We start from the raw sequence: 24,017 nt of genomic DNA on the forward strand, positions 1-24,017 counted from the left end.
ATAGAACAAAATACCACTAGATCTCGAATATTGGGAGTATAGCTAGGTCTTGTCCCTACTACTGCGTTGTTTGTATATCCAAGCGAGGCCCTCGCAATTATGAGACTAACCCCAATCGGGTTCGAGCAACAGCCGTTTTTCTGCCGTTGCGGATGTCGTCACCGCTTCCCAAAATAAATCAATACAAACAACATCCATTTGCAGCAACCAAACTATATGTACTAAGCATGCACCTCTGCGACTGCTCATGTTAGCCCTGTCCTTAGTGCTTATTCAGCTATACACATTCTGCTGGCTCGCTGGGTCACGCCCAGCCCTGAACGCCATGACTTGCCAGTCATGAACCCTCAGGACAGTGCCGTTTGGCGCTGGCTTCGCGATGTGCCTTGTGAAAGGGTGGCTACCCCACCAGATACGGCGCCATCATCGCCATCGAATAACTTGAAACGGAAAGGAACTAGAACTGCCCGATCTACAAGTCCCGCGAAACGACAGAGGATCCTTGACGATGCGGATAATGTGTACCCTGACCAAAGTGCGTCCGCGATTGCAGCTACAGAGCTTTCGGAGAGAACAAAGCCCTTCTATCGATTGCCTTCCAGCGCGTCGAAACGCGCAGTGAGTCCAGTTCGAGACTTGCTCAATGATTTGCGAGCGTCGAAACCTGCTGTTTTCTGTGAATTACCCTCTACGATTCCCTTACCAGAGAATGCCTACGCTTTATGCATCACCCTTACTGAAGGTCTACACGAACGGGTGATACCCATTGGCCTGAAGGTAAATCCAAAGCTATACCAAACGAGAGAAGCCTATAGCTCACCACAAGCTCCCTGTTCTTCACTTGCAGGACCGAATATCTTCATCTTTCCCCCTCATGGCGAACGAAATATCGCTGTCTGCATACGATGACACAGATGGTCGATCGGATCGTGAACTGGACACTTTGGGAAACTATCACGGAAATACTGAGCGAAGCCCGGGAATCGAGCCTATTTCAACAGGATGAGAATGCGTGGTACACCAAGGTGGTCTATCCTATGTTACACCTTGCATTTAAGGGCAGCATGCTCAAAGTGGAGAGCGTGTAAGTCCTTGGCTGACCGTTTACTGTCCTTTTCGCAGCAATTTCCAGCTGACAGAAGACACACAACCAAGACAATCCCAGACGATCAACCCTGAGCTACTCCCGATAATGCCGAATAACTACCGCGTCCAGAAGAAGTGCGATTATGCGTTTAGCTTTCATAGAAATACTCAGCAGGTCTCTGATTTATATGGTGCCCTCACTTGTACAGGCGCAGGCGGTGCATTGAGTCAAACAATGGATTCGAATACGAAGCGCTGGCTGCTCTTTTCCGGGCTTGCAGTCAAACATGAGAACGGTGGGAAGGATGAAGCACTTGCCCAACTTGCTACTTGGATTGCGGCGGGGATGGAAAATACTAGGAAACTTTGGAGTCGATCCTCCGAAGAGGTACATCCGTATTGTGACCTGCCTCCAATGGTTGGGTGGACTGTTGTTGGCCATGACTGGCATACTTGGGTGACATTTGGTGCTACTGATAATGGCACGGACAGCCTTGTTCGTACCTGTCTTCACATATTGTGTGAGCTTAGCTGATACACTGGTTATAGTACGTCGTAGGACCTTGGAGGGCGGCTGCCGCGGACACGAGAGATGTGTATGGAGCTTTCAAGTTGCTGAAGCTTTTGCGTAGGGCATCGGCTTATGCGAGCACTACGTATTGGCCTTGGTTGCGGCAAAAAGTTCTCGAGCCGCTGTGTAGTGACAGCTAACTCCTACTAGTAGTAGATACTTGCATTCGTAGGTAGTCCTGAAACTGATTTGCTCGGGTTAAGTCCCTTGCCGCCGGGCGTTCACCTGACCGCTGCCTGCCGGATTATTCCTGCTACCGGTACCTAGGCCGTAACTTGCAAAGTGTATACCCTATACCTAGTACTCCCATAGATCACTATGGGCAACGGGGATCGTGACATCCTGCGCCCTGATTTTCATCATTCAAATGAGGTCTTGACTCGCTCGAGGTCCACATGGTCGGCGGTAGCTTCAGCGGCTCAGTCTGCGACCAATTTGTCTTATTCCTGCTGTAATATCAAAGCCCTTCTCAATAAAGCACCGTCCATTCCCGAATCCACCGGTGCTACAGACCGTATCGGGAGCAATTCCCTATACATAGAGGGGTATGCGAGTTGGTCAGTCTCGCCAGATGATGGTCATCCCACTTGCGAGTTACCAACCCGGAAAATGACTGGATTGCGAAATGCTTACATCGGGGGTTCTAAGCCAAGCACTTGCAATCTCTCCAGCGAATATATATCAGAATGGAGCGGGTGTGATGCTCTGCTCGAACCTGTGCCTAACTATCTTGGTGTATTTGTCCTCGGTTGGTCATACATTCTTTCAGCACGATTGATAGAGCTACGTCGATCCACAACGACAGACAACGTGGTCTACACTGACAGAAAGGCTCAGTGGGACTGTTATGACCAAGAGTATAACGACCAGCCAGCTACGGCTGATAACTGTATAGCTGATATTGGAACCGACGATTTGGCTGAAGCTCAATGGTGGGCTGCAATTCTCGCAGAGGGACGAGGCTGGCAGGCCACTCTGACACGAGATGGTAAACAGTACTACCCACCGTGGGAATGTCATTTGAACAGCAGTCCATTCAGGCTACGCCATCGCGCTCAGCTTCCGCCCTTGACTTCTAATCTTAACACTGAGCCACCGTCCTCGGCACAAGCACAACAGTACCTTTTCAACCTGGCCCGATATCATGACGCTTTTGATCAATTGATTAGCGCTTTGGCTGCCACCATGACAATACCACTGCACAACCGGTTCGGGGCTAGTATCACCTTGCCTTTGCCCAAGCCGGCAAACAGCCCCATCTCGTACCGGAACACTGAGCTAACGTATCGAAACCAAATACCAGCAACTGCTGAGATCCCTCATTACATGGCTTTATCATGTATATCCGGCGTGGTTCCATCTTGTTTACTTAGTTGCTTCTGGGAACCAGATGTCCCATGCAACCTAGTCAGCCAATGGTTGAACCTCCCATGAGGGAGATCTTTCCATCTTTACTTCGATCGAAGAAATACTATGCCATTGTTTGTGCTATGGCACACCGCAGGCCAAATATAGCTCCGCTGTGGCTGGGCTCCCTAATCACAGGCCTCCTGCCCCGAATATTTCAAGTCTGTCGTTCGTATTCACCAACAGTCTACCTAGAAGCGGTCACATGGACTGCTTCTCCCAGTCGTTCATGGACCCGCAATACCACCGTCTCGCGCCTGTCCACAAGAGCAATGGCCTAGAAGTAATCCCCCGGGAAGACGAATTCCGCCTGTTGTTTCTCACAGACGTGGACTCGGAAACGTATAGAAACCCACCACTCTCTCCATATCGTCCATTTGGCCTCGTGGAACTCCAGAATACTTCTATCAATGTCAGATTGCACTACGCCTGTAATCATCAACTAAGCTACCATTGCTGGAACTGGAAATGCGAAGGAGGGCAAGTGGTTCGCGATTTCGGCATGTCATGCGGATTGAAAGCTGTAGAATCGCGCATCGAGCCTACCACTTTTAGGACTACTGTCTCAAAGCTGGCTTGGATGATGCTTGGCTTCGCATATACAATGCTTTATAAGTCATCACTGGGGATCCCCGCCTGGGCGCCCATATACGGAACGCTTGTTTCCATCTGTTCCTGGCTTAGGGGTCTTACTCCAACAAGCCCTTGCGAAGGACCAGATACAGAGGAAGTCTTTGACGATACACTCTCCGAGCTCGCGACACGGAATATATTCTCTTGGATCTTCTTCACTGAAGGTACTAGACCAGAAGAAAGGGAGCTGTGGAAGCATGAATGGCTGGAACTGTTAGTCGACAGAGATGTTGGTGCAGAGTCCAGTGAGTCTACTGAGTCTGAGTTGGACGATGGGGCAGACTGTGAAAATTTGCGTTTTGTCTATACGTGGCGGGAGAATGGTGTGGCACAATCGGTATGATATGTCCATCGCCGCTTAGGGTTCTATTCCGATCGCTCTGTTGTTGTGGCTGCGACTCAGTCTGGACGTGTCGGATGGGTGATATTGTAGACGACATAGAAGTCGACGTGATAATTATATCATGACATGGGTCTCTGCATGAAAAGTGCAACTAGGGTTACAGCAGTACCCCCTATTGAGGAAGCAATACAAGACTTACTCCGTGTTTTGGCCCTCACCGTAAGGACTGTATACAGGTGATGCGCTGGAGGGAATACTAGCCGAGGATATTCACGATGTCATGATAATTTACTTCCTGGTCCATTTGAGTGGCATCTTTCCTACTTGTGGTAAGGACTGTAATAAATACGAATAATACTCCGAACCACACTAGGTACAAGAGGACAGAGCAAGTCTTCAACACCAAGATCTTAGGATTAGACAATTTAGTAGACATACCCGAAAAGGAGAGAGAAATAAAATCTCAAAGGGGATAGAGGGGTTGGACAATCTGTCGAGTATTAGAATACTACCGTTTCTCGCTTGTTGAACGTTGCAAACAGGCTACTTTGACCCTAGTTATTTACCCCCGGATCCATCATTTCCGTGAAGGGTATCTCTTCTATCCCATGGGGGTATCACCGCGAGTATAGCAGCGCACGAGTATCTGGTCCCGATCCCAGCCTCATTTCCATATGTGATCTGACTGAAAGCCATCTCCTCATGCTTTGGCTCCGTGAGCCATGTAATCCCGGGGAGATGGTATGCGGGCCACACATGGTGGAGCACCTACAGAGGCTGTGAGTGCCTGACATCAGTAGCTCTGGGCTGGAGGAAAGCTTACCTCGTCCATCGGCATGTCGTTCCCGAATTCCGTCGTGTCGTAAGGTCGCAGCCATGATCCAACCCGTGCTCCTTCTTCTGCCAGGGAGCTTTCCCCTGTGTACGGAAGGCCTTTTTCTTGTGCGAAAGCAATTGCGTCAGTCATACCCTTCAGACGTCGCGTCATCTTCAAAAGCTTCCACCGTCGGTCGATATCGGCAAGGTCCTCTCGACTGGCGACTTGCGGCAGTACTTCAGTAAAGTTCACGGCAAGTGGTTTGTTCCTGGCCAGGTATGGCTGGAGATTATTTGAAAAGAAATAGCCACCACACTCGCCGATATAGTGGAAGCGGCCTTTGGTGTGCCCTTTGAGCCCTAACTCGGGATTTTCGGGGATGTACGTCCCGTCGTTTTCCAAGACGGGTAGAACCTGCACATCTAATCCCAGGGACTGGAAAACAGAATATAATACCACGTCTGACCCTTTAAGCCCTGCTGGGAGATTATGGGTGGTGGCATTGGAGGTATGAGGGTAGGCGTGCGAGCAGAATATGCCAAGAACACCGCCTGTGCTGGTTAGTTTGACTGTAGTCGCCGCTGATTGAGCACGGCAGGCTTGGTTTAATAAAAGGACTTACCGTCGTCCAGAAATCCTGGTTTCATGAGACGGTCCTTGACCCAGCTGTACAATGGTAGTGACTTGGGATCCATTATCGATTGAAGCACGCTGTCTGCTCCGTTTGAAACGTATAGATTATAGGTCAACGTGATCCGATCTCCTTCGGTTATGGTTTTGATCTCATGTTCACAGTCACTATAGAAGGCAGCCCACTGGATGCTGGTCTCGCTGCCTACAGCCCAATCAAAGTCCACCTCCCTGCCCTGGTGCCTTACGAGGAGGTTTCCACCTTTGAAACGAGCAGGGAGACAAACAACCAAGGAACCAACTTGGCTCTGAGAGCGGGGAGTGTCAACGTGACTACGGAACAGCCCAGATGGCCCCGAGTAAATCTATGGATCAAGTTAGCTAGGCCATTATGGAGGGAGACATTGACGGACATTCATCTTGTAAAGCTCCGCATAGATCTTGCGCGATCCTAATCTATTTGTTGTCTCACCGAGTATTCCAGGAAGCAGCACCTTCTCAATAGCTTCGATAATCCCAAAGTCAGAAGGGTGGAAGCTTGTTGCAAAGTTTTCCGGCTCTAGTTTACCGGCTTTTCGGTAGGATAGATCCATCACATTCTGCTCTCCGCGACCAAAGCTGGCCGGACCACAGCTGGCAATCAGGTGTTGTAGCACTTCGGGGCTCGCGTCTTCCGCGTCTGCTCTAAGAGGTAGTGACAAACGTCGCGCTGAGCCATGTCCCACCGACCAGAAGATGTTAATGGGACCTGATACTCGCGGGTGGTTCTCAGACGGTGCAGCCTTTTGTGTAATAGGTATGCTACCCCCACATGCATAGGAAGCCGTAGTTCGCTCCCCTTCAATGAACGTCTTCAGTTGAAGACATGAATCCACAAAGCTGTCTTGCGTTTCTTGCAATCTAGGGAATGAAGAGGCTTTCACATGTTCACTCGGCTGATGACAATGCTTCTCCATTAGAGTATCCAAAAGTGCATTGGAAACTCCATCTCGCTTCTTGGCATTGCTACTCACTTGGACTTTATACCATCGACTCTGCAGTCTGTTCATCAATTTCTTGACCTTCAAAATGTCTGATTCGCCATCGAGATAGCCAGGTATTAAGCGATTTAGGTTTTCTCGCAGTTCTTCTTTGATTTCCTCCAATCTGGAACCCTCAGATGCTTCGAAGGTGTCGGGGGCATCCAAGCACCGGACAGGGTTTATGTTGATCTCCTTCATGCAATAGATGAACCAATCCAGGCAAGCGTCTAACTTGCAACCCTGCTCAAGTCAGTATGGCTTCGACACCTATAGATAGCTTCGTAATGACCTCAGTCATGACCCGATTCACTTCCTCCTCCATCTCAACGACTGTATGGGCATACTCTTCGATCGGGACTTGCCAATATGACTCCTGCCTCCAAACGTGCTCATCAAAAAGATGGCCGCCTTCGTCGTCACTCATGGTGAAATAGAATCGGAAAGACTCTGAGCTAATTCTACAAGATGGTGGCCGGATGATATTAGATAGAGCCAAGGATATGGTTCACTGAGATACGAGGCTCATGAAAGGGCAGGATTCAGGAGGCTTTTATGTGTTCATCTGTTAGTGAAGTCATGGTTATATGACGTGAAGAGGAATACTCGGTCACTGGACTGTGCCTAAACCAGGGGTGGTGTTGCCTGAACGGATAGGCCACAGCCCAGGCAGCGATTGCCCTAAGTGTAACGATGACTTAGGGTTGCAAGCCCCCGTTGATCTCTACCTAGAATTCATTCCTTGTGTTCATATCAGCAAGAACCACAAACGAAGTATAATCACGTCAGGATTGCTGCCTCGATAGACTGCTCAGATGGAAAAATACAACAGATCCCTCCTTCTATCCCCGCTGGTCAGCCCTGGACCAACATACCCCTCTGTACCAATTTGCTCCTCCATAAGCTATGCCAGTTTCCTCAACGATGTCTTGCTTCCATGACTAGCGACGAATCGACAACCGTGTGTTTTCAGCCGACCAATGATGTATCCTTATGCTGGCTGCCCATTTCGGTGAAACTCTACCGTGTACGTCTGGGATCAGATTCTACCTGTTAGTACCGGCGTAACGTGGCGGATCAAGCAAAACTGGAAGCATCTCCCGCCTCTTCGTCATAGTGACCAGTGATAGGTATATCGGGCCGTTCCAGCAGATGGAATCATTTTAGATTTCCCCGTTGAAGTATTCTGGACGGGGTTGTTGCAGAAAGGGCAGACTGCAAAACACCCTCGGCATGCAATAAGTGATCTTTTGCTAGCATCGATCCCAAGTTTAGTAGGTTAATATCATCTGTCCCCTTGGAAATGTCTTTAATCAGACATTGCAGAACGACCTCGTCTTTATGCATACAACATGGTGCTGTCCTCGCGTAGGTGGCCAGTATTCGTAATACAATACCAAGCCCTATGATAAGTGTTAGCTAGCACAAAAGTGTAGGCAAGGATATCTCCACCTAAGTTACCGCACGTAATATCAGTACACGGCCTACGTAGTGGTATATTCTGCGCTTAGTGCTCCTACATGCGAGAATGCAATGTTGCCTCACTCTACTGGTCAGTCAGCTATCGGCTTCACCGCTGCAACGCCCCATATGCAATCGGTCTTGGGGTGATTGCAAGGATCTGGTGACCCAAGGACCCATGATTATTATGCAGCTCGAGCGGGGTTGTACCTCTCAGGTCTGAGCACTAGAGGAACTTCAATGTGCGCTTGTCTTTCATAACAAGGTCATGTTGTACATCTCTCCGAATAGTCCATCTGTGAAAGCATACCCATCTATACAGACATGATGGCTCTCTCGCGCCGTGCAAGTGGCTCCAGCTTCCGCGAAAGTCTTTTCTCGTCACCAACGCCTGCATACAACGGTATCATGAGCACAAATAGTCCACGCCACCTCGGACTAGTCTCAACGGCCTTACTACCGTATGCCGCACTCTAGATTTGTTGACGTATACTTCTCTGATGGGGGAAACCGGTTGACTAGGGTTAATACAGGGCCAACCGCATGATCGGAGCAGCAATATTCTCTGTCCCGTCCTCGATCATAGTTTCCGTTGGCAGTGCAGGCGCCGCACTCTCTTTATGGGTACTCGGACTGACTCTCTCACTGTGCGGCTTTTACATCTGGCTGGAATTAGGGTGCTTGATGCCAAGCAGTGGAGGAGAGAAAGTATACCTCGAGGCTGCGTATCCCCGACCGTATCGACTTGCTGGCACTTTATTTGCCTTCTACATACTGTTTGCATTTGGAGGTACGGTTACGTAAAACCAGAGAACGACGAGAAAGAATAGGCTAATTACCCAAGTGCGATCACGTAGGCCTGGCGAGCATTGTTGTCGCCGATAACTTCCTTCTAGCAGTCGATTGCACTGCCTCTGACCTACAGAAGCGAGCACTTGCAATTGCCGTTTGCTTTATAGTCGCAGCGATCCTATCCGTATCGCAAAAATGGGGCCTCCGTATCATGAATCTTCTGGCCTTGGTGAAGATGGCCATATTGCTGCTGATTATATGTACCGCCTTCGCCATCACTGTCGGCGTGATTCCGAGCAAAGGCCCTACGGACCGGGGGACCAATTTCCGGCAGCCGTTCGCAGGGTCGTCGAGCAATATCTATGACTATACCGTAAGTCTGTTTAAAGTCCTTGGTTCGTTTCAAGGGTGGAATAACTCCAGCCTGATCCTCGGGGAGGTCTCCAACCCACAACGCACCCTCAAGATGGCTGGTGTATTCGGCGTGGGATCCGTAGGGGTCCTCTATCTTCTCGTTAATGTCTCCTATTTGATCATCGCCACGCCAGACGACATCAGGCAAACCGGCCTACAACTTGTGGCCCGCATACTGGGCAGCGTGTTTGGGAGTGCAACGACACGTGTGACCGGCGCCATGGTCGCACTCTCTTCCCTAGGCAGTATCATGTCGGTTGCATTTACGGTATGCAGGGTGATACGTGAACTTGCTATCGACGAAGTGATCCCGGCATCCGGCATCCTTTCCACGACCACTCGCTCCGGAAATCCAACACCGGCAACATTTGTGTACCTATTCGGGACGTCGGCGGCAGCATGGCACTGATTCCGTTCGGTATGTTGGTTGCTCCATCCATGAGGAACAGTTGCAGAACTCTGACGGGCGATAGGTGATGCCTATGACTTTCTCATTGATGCATCGCAGTACCAGGCCGCGATGATCAATTTTGCGGTAGTAGTTGGACTGTTTATCATCCGCCGAAGAGTATCGGCCACGGAGTATCCGTTTCGTGTGTGGACGTCCATCGCCTATGTCTTCCTGGCTGTTCAGGTCTATCTCCTTGTATCGCCATTTTGGAGCCCCCAGGGCCAGGGCGATACCAGTCTGCCATACTGGCTCGCGCCGATGGTCGCTATTGCGGGCTTTGGATGCGGAGCGCTGTACTGGTGGTGGGCTCGAGATAAGACTGTTACTCGAGACCCGCCATTCCGCACCCTGCGTGACAGAATGCAAGCGTACGGGTCTGTGTCGGCGGCTTGAGCTTCGAGATGGAATGGCCCAATGGAGAGTCTTAGAGCAGGGTCCGACGAGATGGTGTGTAACTCGTTGCTACTAGATAAGCTTTTGTGTCCCTCACGGGGAGGTTGGTTCTTGTCGCTCCTTGCAGTCCATGTATTGTGTGACTTATCCTAGGTCAAACTCCAGCCTTGATTGAAATAATTTCTATCAAGTTGGTCTCTGCTATGTGTAATATTCTACCAATCACCGTGTCCACGGGGTCCAGTGTTACTCTCATTTGATAGCCTTCCCCATAAGTACTTGTTTTGCATGTATACAGAAGGACTTCCTGGCCACACGGCAGACTGTATTATACAAAACACACCGTACGCTAGAGCTGAAACACATCCTTACGCTTCCGGATAACAATTGTAGCTCTGGGGCAGGTTGTATAGTTATGACCCTTGACCAACGTCTGCTCGTTCCGATCCTTGACGAGCTTCATGTCGTAATTCAACAGCATGTGACAAAGGGTGACCTTGATTTCCATGGCGGCGAAGAACCGCCCCGGACAGGCCTGCTTCCCATGCCCAAAGCCGAGATAGTTGGGACTCGTAGAAACAAACTGCGTGGATAGGTTACGGGAGGCGTTCTCGTTGCGCTGCACAAACCGATAGCCATCAAACCGCGTGTCTTGCGGCTCGATGGAGGTATCGAGGGTTTGATGCGCGGCAACCATAATCGAGGTGCCTCGAGGAATGCTCGTACCGTCGGGTAGGACGACCTTGTCCTTTGCAATCCGTTGCATGGCAACTAATCGACAATCAGCCAGGTTGGCAGACCGTGGAAGGAAGATATATGGTCGCTTACCTAGCCCGCCAGGCCGCAGTCGCTGGCTCTCTTTCATCACACTATCCATCAGCGTGAGCTTCTGAAGCGCAGGTTTGCTGAGCCCTTCGTTTCCAAAGACCGAGCGGATCTCCTCCCTCATCGCGTCTTGCAACTCGGGGCGCTCCGCGATATCGGACAGGAGGTTGCCCATGGTATCCGACGTGGTATCGATGGCCACAAACGCGAAGGAGAGCTGCATGGCTGCTGCGTCGTACGGGCGTCCCTTGGCACACTCATGGAACCACTTGAATGTCCCTAAGTTGCTCGACGTTGGCTTCTCAGACGTAGACGTGCCGTCGCAGCTTGCAATCTTCTTGGCTATAACGGGGTCTAGTAGGTCTCGCGCTTCTTGGAGCAGCATTCGGAGCTTTCGAGGTTCAGGGAGGAAGGATGCGGCGAGGGCGCGTAGGGCTTTCGGCCAGCGACGCAGGACCCGGGCAACTAGAAATATCTGCTCGGTATACTCGACCACGATGTCCAACCAGCGGCGGTCCTGACAGAGATCGTCCATGAGGAAGGCACGGGACATCACTTGGGCGATGATGCCGTCGACAGAATGCTTGAGGGGGAGCTCGCGCCACTCTTGGTGGTCCCCTGGTCAGCATCAACTGTGAGCCGTGGGGAGATGGTAGACAAACCAGGATCACCAGCCCAATATTGCCGAAGAGCGATCGTTGCTTCTTGAGAGATGGGGTCCACAAGCTGGGCTAAAGGATGACGGTAAGTACACGTTCACTTCAGGGCATCTCCAACGACACAGCAGTCACTACCCCTCTTGACATACGCAACGATCGCGACAACTTGTAATTAATCACATCCCTCACAATGCCATTGTCAGCGTTCAATTCTTTAAACGGCTCGAATCCTGCAATATGCGCATGGAATTCCTATTTCTCTCACATGAGCACAACCACAGAGCACGACCACAGTCACTAACTGTAGGCCTCACCTCATTGAAAAACGCCGCCAGACTAAGTCGATCCTCATTGCGAATCATGTGCGCATACCGCGTCGGGAGCACGAGTCGATACTGGCTGTCCGAGAAGATATAAAACGGGCCTCGATGCTACCCAGGACACAAGGAGTTGCAATCAGCTGGTGCTTTGTTCTATCACGTAGGGGCTATGCAATCATACCTTCTCCAGACCCTCTTTAATCATAATCGGTGCCGCGGCATGATATCGGGCTTTCGCGGGCCCGTACCCCAGTTCGTACCATCGTCGGGTGTTGTACCGGGGTAATTGAGATAGACCGAACGTGTAATAGAGGTCGAGGACAAGTGGGCAGGCGAGGATGAGCAGGACGGTTACAATGCCAGCTTGGAACGCGAAGGATGTACTGAGAAAGGCAGAACTCGTGTGGAAGCCACTTAGCCAGAGAGACATCATGGAAGGCTGTACTCGAGATCTGGTGATTCACACACGAGCAAGGTGAACAGCATTGGGACTCTCCCTTTCAGTCTGCTGGGGTGCTCACAATCCAACGCATTTGATGTCTCTGCGCTGGCGGATCGGCATTTCTCCTGCAGTGTGCACCGCTCAGAAGAGGAGGCGAGGATCAACGTGCAGCCTGTTGTCTGCGAAAACAGGGTCTGGCGTTTCGCCGGCGGTGGTTGACCTGAGATGGACTATCCACATGACCATCACCACCTTGCATAGTTGCATAGTTGCATATTATGCATGGCCCTTCCCACCAGTAAGGGGATACGTCCCTGCAGGGCAGATCACCGCCAAATCTGATAGATATTACGCCAACGGTGTAATATTTCCCGCTGTTACTAGTAGGCCCAAACCACAGGGGCGGTGGAGGTTCTAGGCTCGGCCCTGGCCGTATCCGCGTTCTTTCTGCGTATTGCAATCCAACGGGTGCAGATGGGATCCGTGCAGAAGTCGTCCAACCGTGCTCGGACCTCTGGTCGAGGGTGATGAGATTGTAATTCCAAAAGGTATTATTCGACAGCTATGGTGACTCGAAACCTGGCATGAACACGCTCATATGCAGCCTATGACGGGAGATTTATCCGTACACTCGCTGTCCAGTGGGCAGCCTCGGCATGTTTGGATCCAACAATGCCATTGGATTCTCATAATATGTGTTGTCTGTCACACTTTTTGTGGTCGAACCGGTCCCTGAGAAGATCTCGAGATCGGCGATTCCTTCTTCATCAGTACTTGCTGTAGTCTTCCGTTATATTCTGTACCACATGAAACTTAAGATAGGAAGACGGAGTACGAAGTATGTCAAACCATTTGTTATACGTAGCCACATTAGATACGGTCATTACACAATGGGCCCGGACCCTTTCGCTCGGACCCTCATTTACGGTACCAATACGATGGCCTGGGGAAAGCTGGGCTGGCTGAGATGAGTATGGTATCCACCCCGACCCACCCTGCAATGCAAAGCAACCCTCCAAAAGTACGTACCCGGACGAAGTGGAGCTGGTGTAATTGATGGAGCGGACGGTTATTTCCACGGCCTGCGCCAGGACGGGCAGGCGATAGGGCGCTATTGGTGCGAGAGAACACCGCATACATTGCCTTGGCCATGTGAGTAATGTGGGATTTGTCAAGAGGTCTCTGGCATACCATGTACATACATGTTTTTGCGCTGCATGCTCGGCCAACGGAAATCCACAGGAGCCAAATTGGGGCCCATGATGGTCTAACATAGGATATGGCTGCGGGAAATTAACTTCCATGTCGCAGGTTGACAAGGCATGATAAGGCGTTCATTCCGCTGTCCGGCTTGGAGGGGAGTAGGAGCATTACCCCTCGTTACGGCGGGTTGAGCATAGCAAGTGCCCCATATTGAAACCAGCCTTCAAGGGGAATCATCCCTCTACTGGCCTCCGCCATGATGGCAAACCCAATCCAGCATGACGTCGCCGAAGATGCCGGCCTCCCTGTCATCTCCGTCAAGGCCCTGCTGAACGATGATAGGAAAGCCAGGGAGGACCTTTTCCAGGCATGCACGTCCCTGGGCTTCTTTTACCTGGACTGCCGCGACCATCCGTCCGGTCAATTGATAGATCAGATACGGGATGTCGGCGACACATCTCTGCGGTTCTTTGATCTCCCGCAGTCGGAAAAGGACCAGTGGGCATCGGACTGCAACTCCTACGATGACGAACAGGAGTACAGTTTCATGTAAGAAGACAGTGATGGATATGGGGAGTCATGGCTAACGTTTTGGTGTCAAGGTACAAACCAGCGGGAAGAAGAACAGGTGTAGTGGAAGGAAAGAAGGATGGATGGGAAGGTATCCTGGTAAGCTCCGTGTCCTACCAGAAATGAATACTCCGGTATTCTAGGTGTTAAGTAAGGGTCCAGATATTTGAACATGCTTTAAGCCAGTACAGGAGAGATGCTTCCCTTCCGGGTCCCGCATCCTTCCAAAATTCCCGATCTCTCCTGGAAACGACAAACACCTATTTGGGTGACATCGGCCGCACGGTGCTAGATAGTCTCTCACGGTCGATGCAGCTAGACCCCTCCCACAGTCTCGCCCGATATCATAAGAAAGACTACGCATCGCCCACCTCCCTGGAAATCCTCAAATACCTCCCGTACACACCGGAGAGTGAGAAGGTGGGCCATGTCCCGCATACAGACATGGGGAGTCTCTCAATGGTGTTTGCCGAAGTGGGCGGCCTCCAGGTGTTCCATCCTGGGAAGAACGCCTGGACGTTCATCGAGCCGAAGCCCGGACATGCTGTTTGCAATATTGGAGACTCAGTCGAGTTCCTCTCTGGAAACATGCTGAAGTCTTCTTTGCATAGAGTGGTCCCGGACCCTCGACAGAAAGACCGGATCAAGCTGTCCGTCGTGTACTTGATGAGGCCAGATACGGACACAGTGTTTGTTGACAGGGAAGGCAGGGAATGGAAGAGTGTCGACTGGGGTAATATGAAAGGGAAGCTGTTTCTAGAGGCCGGTAATGCTGGGCCTTCGAGCACTGTGTTGACCGGCCGCAAAGGCCACAAGGAGTTCTGGGAGGACAGCAAGATGGTGACGGCAGCATGAGGGTCGATGACTGTGAAAGACCATTTACAGTGGTGCAGAATTGGAGGATCACCATTGATATATTTAAAGCCGCTTCATTGTCTATATATATTTTGGTATACTGAATAGCCTCCATAAATGAAGATTTGGGAAAGATACCTGGTTCATGTATATGCGGTTGTGGCACACAGGTATGGGAATTCCAGAAAGAGAACGCATAGGATATGAGGGAGCGAGAGAATGAAATAGTGGTTAGTCGTGACATAGGTGCAAAAGATAATTAATGGTAACAACTTCACCTCAGGACATTCCACATACTAGAGAGAAAGACGGCCAGTGCCAATGGGACATTCATTGTTACATCCGCAGAGTATTTTGAGTGAGACGGGATGGGATAACAGGCTTAACTGCACAACAGCTCTAGGTCTTATTTTCACTACACTTCAAATGTATAATAAATGAACAGATGATGTATTTGAGCAGAAAGCCGACGAAACGAAATATAATGGAACAGAAACCAAAGGGGAATTCGAAATCGAAACTAGACCGTAAGGGACCTGGTCATCAAGTAGAGGGTAGGGATTTCGACAGCTGTCCATTTTGAAAGGACACTGGCTTGCGACTTTCACTCTTATTGCGTTGTCTGGTTGCAGGAAGACTCGTTAAATCTATTGCTTCATGATCATAATTTCTCATCCAGACAACTATCCACGTTTGCTCTCCCCATTTGATATCCACTGCAAAACGTCGCGTACTGGCCACGGTCTTGTTCAAGCTCTGTGCAGCATACTTGCAGGCTGTCTCGCTCACGTAAGACTATGTCGGCCAATCTATCGGAGGTTTCTGGAGACAAGAGATCCGATATTACAACCTTCTCTTGCAGTTCGATGAATGCCAGTAGTATGCCCAGTAGCAGTGGGAGGTTGGCCACGGGAGCCATGGCATAGCGGTTCATTCGTTCGGCAAAGGCAGAGGGATACGCCTGTAGGATATCCGTTATATTACCAGGCGACGGGAGCTCCAAGCGCCTCATAAGTTCCAGGCCCATCTCGACAATCCCGGGTGAGTCAGTGCGTGACATCTCATCCATCCCCGCAGCCACGGGCCCCTCTCTGGCAAACCCCATCTGAGCACGTAGAATCCGTATGACGGCACACCCCATTTCACTAGTCGTCAAGGCTGGTGCGTAGACAAATCCCTCCAACAGACAGCCATGCATGAACCAGAGAGGCAGTAGATTGGGTAACCTAAACCGTATTGGGACCGAACGTGATAAACTACCTGGCTCTGTCGGCAGAATGGCTGGAGGAGCCTTGAGGTGGCTGGCGTTGTTGAGGTAAATATTGTCTTGATTGGTAGTGCCAGTAGTGACGCTGAACTCCTTCTCCTCGTCAGATATGCGTATATGATCGACATTCGTATAGCAGAGTGTATCAACCCATCGCTCTAGCACGCCGAGCTCTCGATCAGTAAAGCAGCCAAACATGCGACCTCCCCAGCGGAGTTCCTGAACAAGTTTACTCTTCTGACTGTCGCCCTTGTATACCCAGGGTCGGGCTTCGGTCAGATTCCGTAGGAAATCCTTTTGCCATTCCGGTGACTGGAAAGAAGCTGGGTCAAGCCAATCGACCATGGTACGGGACCCAAGTCTGGCTTTACTTGTGCAGTGGATGCCTCGAGCTGCTTTCACTTTGGAAGCGAAGATATTGAGCAAGTCCGACTCCAAGTCCGGGTTGGGGATATGTATCGAGGGGTCTGTGGCTACAGCGTTGGTGGAGCTAGAACTAGCATCGCCGCAGAACACGAAACCTGCCTGGATGCGTTTCCAGGCGCAATCCATCGCTTGGACACCTTCGGAGTCTCGGATGTGATCCAAATACCGAATCACGCATTCGGCAGCCATTGCGGTATGACCGGAAGCGACGTTATCAATGGAAATGTGTAACAAAAAGTAATAGGGGTCTATCCCAACTTCGCGGAGCTCCGTTGCAACTACAAGTGTATCAAGCTGAAGCCCCTCAAAGCACAGATTGAACCCGAGAAGCTCGGGCAGAAAACAATCGGGTGTGAGCGAAATCAATAAATGTGCAACGGCCGCTCGCCAGAACCGAACATCATCCGCGCCATGGTCTGTTTGTATAAAGCCTGGACTAGACGCGCAAGGTGGAACGTGCCGATGCTTCTTAAGAGCTCCTGGTACACGTATACATGATGCTTCTTGCGATCGCCATCCCCAAGCTCCTCGGACAAGATTTGCCAGAGCCCCTTGGATACGGGTCTCAGGTTGAACGGGGTGCTCACGCCGTTGATATGTCCCAGCCAAGCACCATCAACAAGCTTCAATGGGGCTGCTTGTTTGAGCCACCTGATAGCGGCGTCCCGGTCAGGGAAATGTTCCCTCTGGCCACTATTTCGCCGCCGGGCATGATACGCTTCAAACTGCTCGGTCACTTGCTCTTGCTGGCTTTGAACAAATGCCAGCAAACCATCCCGGGAGTACCGTTCAATTAACAAAATGTCCTTTCCGGGATTATCAAAAGACTGCTTTAGAGCATCGGAGATCCATGTGACAAAGGATTCCCTTCCTTGGTCCAGAACCCCAGGGTATTGCTCGAGGTTCTGTAGCCGATGATATAAAGTCTTGTAGAATGCAATGCTCTGAGATGCGTTCTTGTCACTAGTTTCCAATAGCTTCGAAGGTGCGCGGGGGATATAACGATGTCCTACACCTAAGCGGGGTGCTAATTTACGTTTATCGACACTGGCTATGACCAAAGCAAGGATCATAAGGAAGACCACCACCATCGGTATAGCCAGCTGGTTGAAATCCATTTCTGAGCCAGGTCACCCTCTCACGCCAGTATCAAGTAAGCAAGCCGGCACAGGAAAAGAAAGGAAAACGGGAGTCAGCACTTAGAGAGAAGAAAGATGGGGTCCGTGAGCTTGGGTTACTCTCGGCAACAAGTAAACATGTTTACTCGAGGTACTATCGTATTATAGCCGTGACTTAGGCTGATTATCTGCAAGCCCTCAACCGAAGGCCAGGTAATCGGACCAAATACCCAATGGAGCTTATTATGGGCATGCAAGTAAGCGTGGCACGCACCTCATGACGATTAATAATTCAGCGGGATAAAAATCGAAGAGGGGAGCAGACTTTACGCTGACTTCACACTAAACACGGTTACATTAGAGGTATGTATCAAGATGCTGGTTAGACGGAAAGGTTGTTCTGGCTCTGCAGCACGATTTGGCTTCCGAGCCCTCCATGGCAGGTGTGAGGGCCATGATGCGTTGTCCTGTATGTACCCTGCAACTAGCTAAGCTAAGAATACACCCTTGCCAGGATAGACTCCTCAGCGAGTAGCACCTGCATTGCTCATGGTGGGGCATTACGTACGGAAGCGATGTGGCGTAGCTGACTTAAAGGAAGTAGTTGAGTTGCGTTGCTCCTCAGAGAAACAAGTTGAACCCGCCGTGAGATTCCTCTCCATCATTGAACGAGGTTGAGTTATTTTTCGTTTCCTACTGCACTTAACTGCCAAAATGAGTACCACCGCCGTCATTACGCAGAGCAGCCAGGACATGGCTTCCATCGGAAGTATCAGCATGGAACGAATCCTCGCCAAGGAACCCGCGGCGCTGAACGACCTTCTGGAGGCAGCTCGATTTCCAGGATTTTTCTATATCGACCTTGACGGGGCGTCTACTACAGATCTAGTAGAGGATGTGCCGGAAATGTTCACTCTCGTCAAGGAGTATTTCTGCCAGCCTGAACATGAGAAGATGAAAAACGTCAACCCTAATTACGACCGTGGGTATGTGGTAGCACATATGGCAAATTCGGAACCCAAGGCTAACATCGAGTTGGTAGGTACAAGAAATACGCAGACCATGAGTCGTTTGAGGTGAGCACATTTGCCTCGTAGGAATAATTTATCAATGGGCTAGAGGTCTAACAAACAAAAAGATCGCCTTGGATGACCATTCCAATGGACTTTCTGGTTATCCGGGCTTTCTGCAAGAGCACAAGGAGCCACTGATGGCGTTCTCTGAGGGCTGTCACCAGCTAGCAATGGACCTTCTTTCTGCCCTCTCTGATGGGCTCAGGCGACACGATCCCGATCGATTTGAGAATAACCATCGGCCTGAAATGCCCAGTGACTCTGGTTTCAAGGTGTACTGCGCACCGACCCAAGCCCGGCTAGCGGATGTTAAAGATAATACTCATACCGACGGTGGAACGCTGACATTGATGTTCATCAGGCATCTATGCATGCAGCTAAAGAACCCGCTGACAAACGAGTATCAGTGGATCGAGCATAGGCCAGGACAAATGGTGGTTAATGTTGCCGATTCCCTTCAGAAACAATCCAACGGCCAGCTGCACTCTTGTCTTCACCGCGTAACGCAGCCAGGAGATGGTGTGGAAGAGAGGTATCTGCTTAGCTATTTCCTGAGACCGGACAAGAGGGCCTGAGATCTGTACAGCTACGTCGGATGCTTTCTTACAGGCAAAGGCGTTTCATGTCCGCAATGGAATTTGACGAACTCAATGCCGACAGTCTACACGCCTATGTTCCACTTTCACGTTGTGAATGTCTGAGTAGTCTTCATATCCATGCTACCTAAACACTTTTGCTCATCCTTGTAATTTAATCCAACTTGAACGTATCTCGAAGTTGGGGCAAGCTCGGTTTACAAATGGTGTATTGACGATTCCACCGACTTAGCTGTGACAGACATTGCGACGTCCCATCCATTTATGTTTTCCAGTAATGTGCGACCCAGGACTAAGACGCAGTACTCAGTTTCATTCCTGCATGCATCCTGCACACTATTGTCCTACTTTGTACTTTATGTGACTGATGCAGCCAGAATATCTTATTGAGGCGTAGTATTTGCATGATAATGTGTCTAACAGGGACATTCACTTCGGTATCTTCGGCTGTGCTATGCTACCAGAACTCTCCTCTCACACCACAACTCGCAGTTCTGCTTACCGGGCAGCTAGTAGATAGTCCCCTGTCAACTGTGTTAGCAAAACTGAAGCCTCTCTGAAGAAGGCTTCAAACTTGGCACTCACAAGTAGGTCCAGAAGGGGACTCCCAGCGAGCAGTTTCCTGCAACCCGGAATGATTGAATTGTTCCTGCATCTCTTCAGGGCCATACTTGTACCACTCGGTGGTCAAAATGGTTTCACCCTGTTTGATCTCCAGATCCAATGGCTCACAGCTAACGTCTCGCTTTGCTCTGATCACATAGCGGAACGTGGGAGTCTCTCCACAAACGCCCGTAATCTCCCAATCCTCGGGACGATACCACTCATGACCAAGAACACGGTTTGAATGATGCAGGCCATTTCTGACAAAATCATGCCAGTGCCCCTGTGGGTCATTGTACGAAAGCCATACTTTCTCGACGTCCTTGCACCCATCCAGACCAAGGAAGATGCGATCTCCGGGCCGCATGATGGCAGACCATTTCTGTAGGTCCGCCACGGCGATATCAAACCTATCATTTCCGAAGATGGAGCCCAGAGAGAAGAACCAGCGCGGTGCGGTGATCCTGTCGGACCATACTCGCGCGTCGTCGAATGTGCCCCACAGACCATAACACTTGACGTGTTGGTAGGATGCCGGGAGAATATCCATGCATTTAATCAAGGACTCCTTGGACACATCTAGCGCATAGTAAGTCACATATTTCTGGATTGATTCCAGCTGATCGAGGATTGGTTTGATTTTATTCACATCGCTTCATTTCATGTGTCTTGTTAGCCCTAGTTGTATACCGTCATTTTTCGGTACATACCCAGCCCCCAGGTCAATCAGAACTGCGCCATCTGGAATATGCGCGGTAATCTCGTCTGCCCAGTGGTGGAGCAGGTTGATCTCATCTCGTTTGTTGTAGAACTCAGGCAGAGCAGCACACTTGTGCCACATGTCTAAGCCCACTTCATCACAGAGAAGTGCAGTCGGCAGATGGCGCTGGCCGTCGGGCTTTGCGAGAAACCTGTCCTCTAGCATCTTCCGCAACGACACCGACACGTCCCATGAGCCGATATCGATGACAGTTCTCGGTGGAACCGCTTCCGTGACGGCTGTAGATAGCATGATTGTCTACGTTGCTTGAAACGGGACGAGATAGCAGGTGCGCCTGATCTCACCGAAGTGGCCTATGATCGAAAGCAAGCACTCAATACGTTCTTCCGCCTATAGAGTTCCCATATATGTGTAAGAGCTACTGGGGCAAAGCACGAGCTTCCACAGGTGGGGATCATCTACGAGATTGAGCTTGGTCGGTGCCGGCTACTTCGGTTTGGCTTTGTCTACAGGGTATGAATGAGACCTTGATTGGTGAAGGCATTGCCTCCTATGATCACTTTCCCCTCTTCTCGGTTATCGTCTCCCTTGTTGGTGTTGCGAGGTATTTTTCGACGGTGCATCAAAGACTTGCGTGAGGACCATGACGATCGTGAGAGGGGTGGGGAAGTGCACCAAGTTAATGCAGGTGTCCGGCTAATAAAAAGTCGCAAAGCCTAAGTTTCATGATAGCCTTGGAATCACCACAAACTGATGTCAACTTGCATACGGCTGGCAGATAATTGCCACGGGCAGTCGTACTCGGAGCACGGAAAGATCAGGGAAATACCAACGAAGAGGATGCATCTTCAACTCACCAGCGCCAAGCCACTACTGCACCCCTCAAGCAATCTCAATATAGTGGAGTTACGTTCAGCCAGCCGCTGAGATCCCCTTTCCTGTTTTCTGCAGAGAAGTCTACCCAAGAGCCAATTGAGACCAATGATTCATGATATTCACTCCACGGCTCGGCACGATACGGTTTTACCAATGCGTGAGTTCCAAGCCCTACCCTGTGCTCATTCGACCATATTCCCAAGGGGCTTGCTTCCAGCAATTTCCGTCAAATCCGGTTGGTATGTCAAGTGCAAGGAGTGCATGCGCAGGCCTGCAGGCGGAAACAGGACCTCGAGCGTACAACGCAGTTGCTTGTATTTTTTTGTATTTTTCTTGCTTCATATGTCTTTTTGGGACAAGGAATGGGACCCTGCGTATTCGTCATTCCGTCGGCTTATTCCGTCTGCGCCGGATCTCACGCGTCAGCGAGCAGGATCTCAACGGCTGTCAACTTCGTCAGCCGATGCTCAATTGTTCGAGAGCACTTGAGCTCGAGCGGGTGCCCTCCCGGCATGGAGAGTGTTGCTATAATGCTCCAGAGCTGCCATTATGTCCCCGAATCACTTGTGGAGAGTTCTTCTAGCACTAATATCGACCATTCACCTCCCCTAACACCCCAGAACCACCTTATCCCATCCTACAGCCGCCATGACGGGCGACAAGCGCCTACGCTTTCCCTCCAGCCGAGTCCGCCTGAGCAACGGGGCCGTGATTGACGAGCTCTTGGCTGAGGGAAAGAGGATTCATGGCTTCTGGGGTATGTCAATTGCAAGCAGGTCCGCGACGGGCGAGGGTATACCGCGGTAGCTGACGATGCTACTGTTTGTAGGTACCGCTCCAACGGGAAAACGTTAGTACAACGGCCCGCCCCGCCACTAGAGAGTGACCCATACTCATCCACTTGGTGCCCCTCAGCGCATATCGGATACCTTGTACCACTCATCAAGATCGCGGAGATGGCCGCCGCTGGGATCGATGTGAGCATTGACACACTGCCTGTTAGGTGCCGGTATCCAATATTCGACTAATAACACCCGCCAGTTTAGTATTTACTTCGCCGACGAATATGCCTACCTGATCAACTACAAACACCCCAGGGAGCTGGTGGATTATCGTACACAGTACTACGAATTCCTTGTGCGGGCCAGCGTAGAAGCGTTGGGAATCCCGCAGATGGAAGACCACTTTGTCCGGGAGTCCGACCTGTTCGCCTCGGTGAAGCAATCTGGTGCTGATCTGAACCGCCTCTACACTTTGTTATCGATCGACGATGTGCGTGCGGTATCCCATGAAATGGAGACCGCCACCATAACAAGCTCGCTTTTATGTCCTGCGCGCCAGGTCCTCTGCGAGGAGTACTTAGGCGCGGACTTCCAGCTAGGAGGACAAGACCAGGCATGAGATACGAGAAGAAACCCCTATACTACCCCGTGTCGATAGGCTAACGATGAGTATGATAGTCCGGTGTCTTCGCCCTGGCGGAAAGGATTCTCCCGCACCTTGGGTATCGAAGTCGAGCCCACCTGACAACTGAGATGATTCCTGGGTTAACCACGCCAAAGATGTCCTCCTCCCATGCCGCCGGCACTAAAATCGAACTCCTCGATCCATCGGATGTCGTTTGTAGCAAGATAAACGAGGCAACATGTGTCCCGGGGGTTGTAGAGGGGAATGCTTTGTTAGCGATCGCGAGACACATCCTGCTGCCCCTGTGCAGGCTTCGTATGGCCTTGGAAGGTGGACTACACCCTTTCACTGTGACCTGTACCACTGGCAAAGATAATGCCTACTTTAATTACGAGGACCTAGAACATGACTTCTTGGCCCACTCCTTGACACCGGCCGAGTTGAAGGCATCGGTGGCAGCAGGCTTGAATCTTGTTCTAGACCCCATTCGCAAGAACTACGATTCGAGCGAGGATTGGCAGAAAGTGGCCGTACTGGCATACCCGGAATGATGTAAGAGATCGTGGGAAGTGTTTTACAGGCAGTTACAAGCAGGATGCTTTCATATGGCATGGAAATTAGACATTTCTCCCAGAGACGTAGTAAAAACATACAACATGAAACCGGCCAGAATCGGGACCGTTAATTCCTTAGTGAGTCTACAATAAAGCCGCTCTATGTTGTAGCATTTGGGGGTTTCGTCAGTAAACCGCAGTTGGCCTACGTGTAGAGGACGCAACCAACATTGATGAAACTACGAATGTGTCACTAATTGCCGACGGATGTCAGCCCATGTTACGGTTTGCCTCCTTTCTTCCTAGACGACACAGCTGCGTAATGGGCTAAAACGGCGCCCTCTATATCGTAACTACCCCTCGACGCACGGTCATTTCGGGGTGGCCTTCTGTCCAGTGGACGGCTGCATCGGATCCCCGTCCTCGAGGCATTTTGTTGGCAAACGCGTATCGCGGCACAGAAAGCCTGAGGATGAGACAACCCT

The 24,017-nt window shown here is 50.7% G+C and overlaps 12 protein-coding genes across 12 annotated transcripts; 7 read left to right on the forward strand and 5 right to left on the reverse strand.

The window, feature by feature from the left end:
• Positions 1-339: 339 nt before the first annotated feature.
• Positions 340-1,797, forward strand: ABOM_000522 (uncharacterized protein; the record flags this gene model as incomplete). Its single annotated transcript, XM_022527652.1, has 4 exons — positions 340-777; positions 915-1,084; positions 1,156-1,582; positions 1,636-1,797. The coding sequence occupies 4 exons, from the start codon at positions 340-342 to the stop codon at positions 1,795-1,797; spliced, it is 1,197 nt and encodes a 398-aa protein (XP_022394655.1).
• A 178-nt stretch (positions 1,798-1,975) lies between these two features.
• On the forward strand, positions 1,976-3,091 carry ABOM_000523 (uncharacterized protein; the record flags this gene model as incomplete). Its single annotated transcript, XM_022527653.1, has 1 exon — positions 1,976-3,091. The coding sequence occupies one exon, from the start codon at positions 1,976-1,978 to the stop codon at positions 3,089-3,091; it is 1,116 nt and encodes a 371-aa protein (XP_022394656.1).
• A 178-nt stretch (positions 3,092-3,269) lies between these two features.
• On the forward strand, positions 3,270-4,040 carry ABOM_000524 (uncharacterized protein; the record flags this gene model as incomplete). Its single annotated transcript, XM_022527654.1, has 1 exon — positions 3,270-4,040. One exon carries the CDS (start codon positions 3,270-3,272, stop codon positions 4,038-4,040), a length of 771 nt encoding a protein of 256 aa, XP_022394326.1.
• Positions 4,041-4,598: 558 nt separating this feature from the next.
• Positions 4,599-6,933, reverse strand: ABOM_000525 (uncharacterized protein; the record flags this gene model as incomplete). The annotated part of the gene is made up of 5 exons (XM_022527655.1): positions 4,599-4,808; positions 4,864-5,408; positions 5,480-5,852; positions 5,901-6,749; positions 6,799-6,933. The coding sequence occupies 5 exons, from the start codon at positions 6,931-6,933 to the stop codon at positions 4,599-4,601; spliced, it is 2,112 nt and encodes a 703-aa protein (XP_022394657.1).
• Positions 6,934-8,294: 1,361 nt separating this feature from the next.
• On the forward strand, positions 8,295-10,017 carry ABOM_000526 (amino acids transporter; the record flags this gene model as incomplete). Its single annotated transcript, XM_022527656.1, has 5 exons — positions 8,295-8,428; positions 8,501-8,757; positions 8,825-9,425; positions 9,479-9,591; positions 9,647-10,017. 5 exons carry the CDS (start codon positions 8,295-8,297, stop codon positions 10,015-10,017), a joined length of 1,476 nt encoding a protein of 491 aa, XP_022394564.1.
• Positions 10,018-10,366: 349 nt separating this feature from the next.
• Positions 10,367-12,254, reverse strand: ABOM_000527 (cytochrome P450; the record flags this gene model as incomplete). Its single annotated transcript, XM_022527657.1, has 6 exons — positions 10,367-10,788; positions 10,846-11,460; positions 11,505-11,573; positions 11,651-11,753; positions 11,816-11,932; positions 12,003-12,254. 6 exons carry the CDS (start codon positions 12,252-12,254, stop codon positions 10,367-10,369), a joined length of 1,578 nt encoding a protein of 525 aa, XP_022394658.1.
• Positions 12,255-13,725: 1,471 nt separating this feature from the next.
• ABOM_000528 (uncharacterized protein) lies at positions 13,726-14,891 on the forward strand (the record flags this gene model as incomplete). Its single annotated transcript, XM_022527658.1, has 3 exons — positions 13,726-14,015; positions 14,069-14,135; positions 14,199-14,891. The coding sequence occupies 3 exons, from the start codon at positions 13,726-13,728 to the stop codon at positions 14,889-14,891; spliced, it is 1,050 nt and encodes a 349-aa protein (XP_022394651.1).
• Positions 14,892-15,552: 661 nt separating this feature from the next.
• ABOM_000529 (uncharacterized protein) lies at positions 15,553-16,773 on the reverse strand (the record flags this gene model as incomplete). The annotated part of the gene is made up of 1 exon (XM_022527659.1): positions 15,553-16,773. One exon carries the CDS (start codon positions 16,771-16,773, stop codon positions 15,553-15,555), a length of 1,221 nt encoding a protein of 406 aa, XP_022394652.1.
• Positions 16,774-16,946: 173 nt separating this feature from the next.
• On the reverse strand, positions 16,947-17,702 carry ABOM_000530 (uncharacterized protein; the record flags this gene model as incomplete). Its single annotated transcript, XM_022527660.1, has 1 exon — positions 16,947-17,702. One exon carries the CDS (start codon positions 17,700-17,702, stop codon positions 16,947-16,949), a length of 756 nt encoding a protein of 251 aa, XP_022394448.1.
• A 714-nt stretch (positions 17,703-18,416) lies between these two features.
• Positions 18,417-19,350, forward strand: ABOM_000531 (putative oxidoreductase, 2OG-Fe(II) oxygenase family; the record flags this gene model as incomplete). The annotated part of the gene is made up of 3 exons (XM_022527661.1): positions 18,417-18,688; positions 18,745-18,778; positions 18,841-19,350. 3 exons carry the CDS (start codon positions 18,417-18,419, stop codon positions 19,348-19,350), a joined length of 816 nt encoding a protein of 271 aa, XP_022394447.1.
• A 519-nt stretch (positions 19,351-19,869) lies between these two features.
• ABOM_000532 (uncharacterized protein) lies at positions 19,870-20,986 on the reverse strand (the record flags this gene model as incomplete). The annotated part of the gene is made up of 3 exons (XM_022527662.1): positions 19,870-19,895; positions 19,957-20,627; positions 20,685-20,986. The coding sequence occupies 3 exons, from the start codon at positions 20,984-20,986 to the stop codon at positions 19,870-19,872; spliced, it is 999 nt and encodes a 332-aa protein (XP_022394446.1).
• Positions 20,987-22,219: 1,233 nt separating this feature from the next.
• On the forward strand, positions 22,220-23,529 carry ABOM_000533 (uncharacterized protein; the record flags this gene model as incomplete). Its single annotated transcript, XM_022527663.1, has 5 exons — positions 22,220-22,328; positions 22,401-22,421; positions 22,487-22,548; positions 22,613-22,843; positions 23,032-23,529. 5 exons carry the CDS (start codon positions 22,220-22,222, stop codon positions 23,527-23,529), a joined length of 921 nt encoding a protein of 306 aa, XP_022394445.1.
• Positions 23,530-24,017: the final 488 nt, after the last annotated feature.

Source organism: Aspergillus bombycis (genome assembly GCF_001792695.1).
Source record: "Aspergillus bombycis strain NRRL26010 chromosome Unknown contig00002, whole genome shotgun sequence".
Lineage (NCBI taxonomy): Eukaryota > Fungi > Ascomycota > Eurotiomycetes > Eurotiales > Aspergillaceae > Aspergillus > Aspergillus bombycis.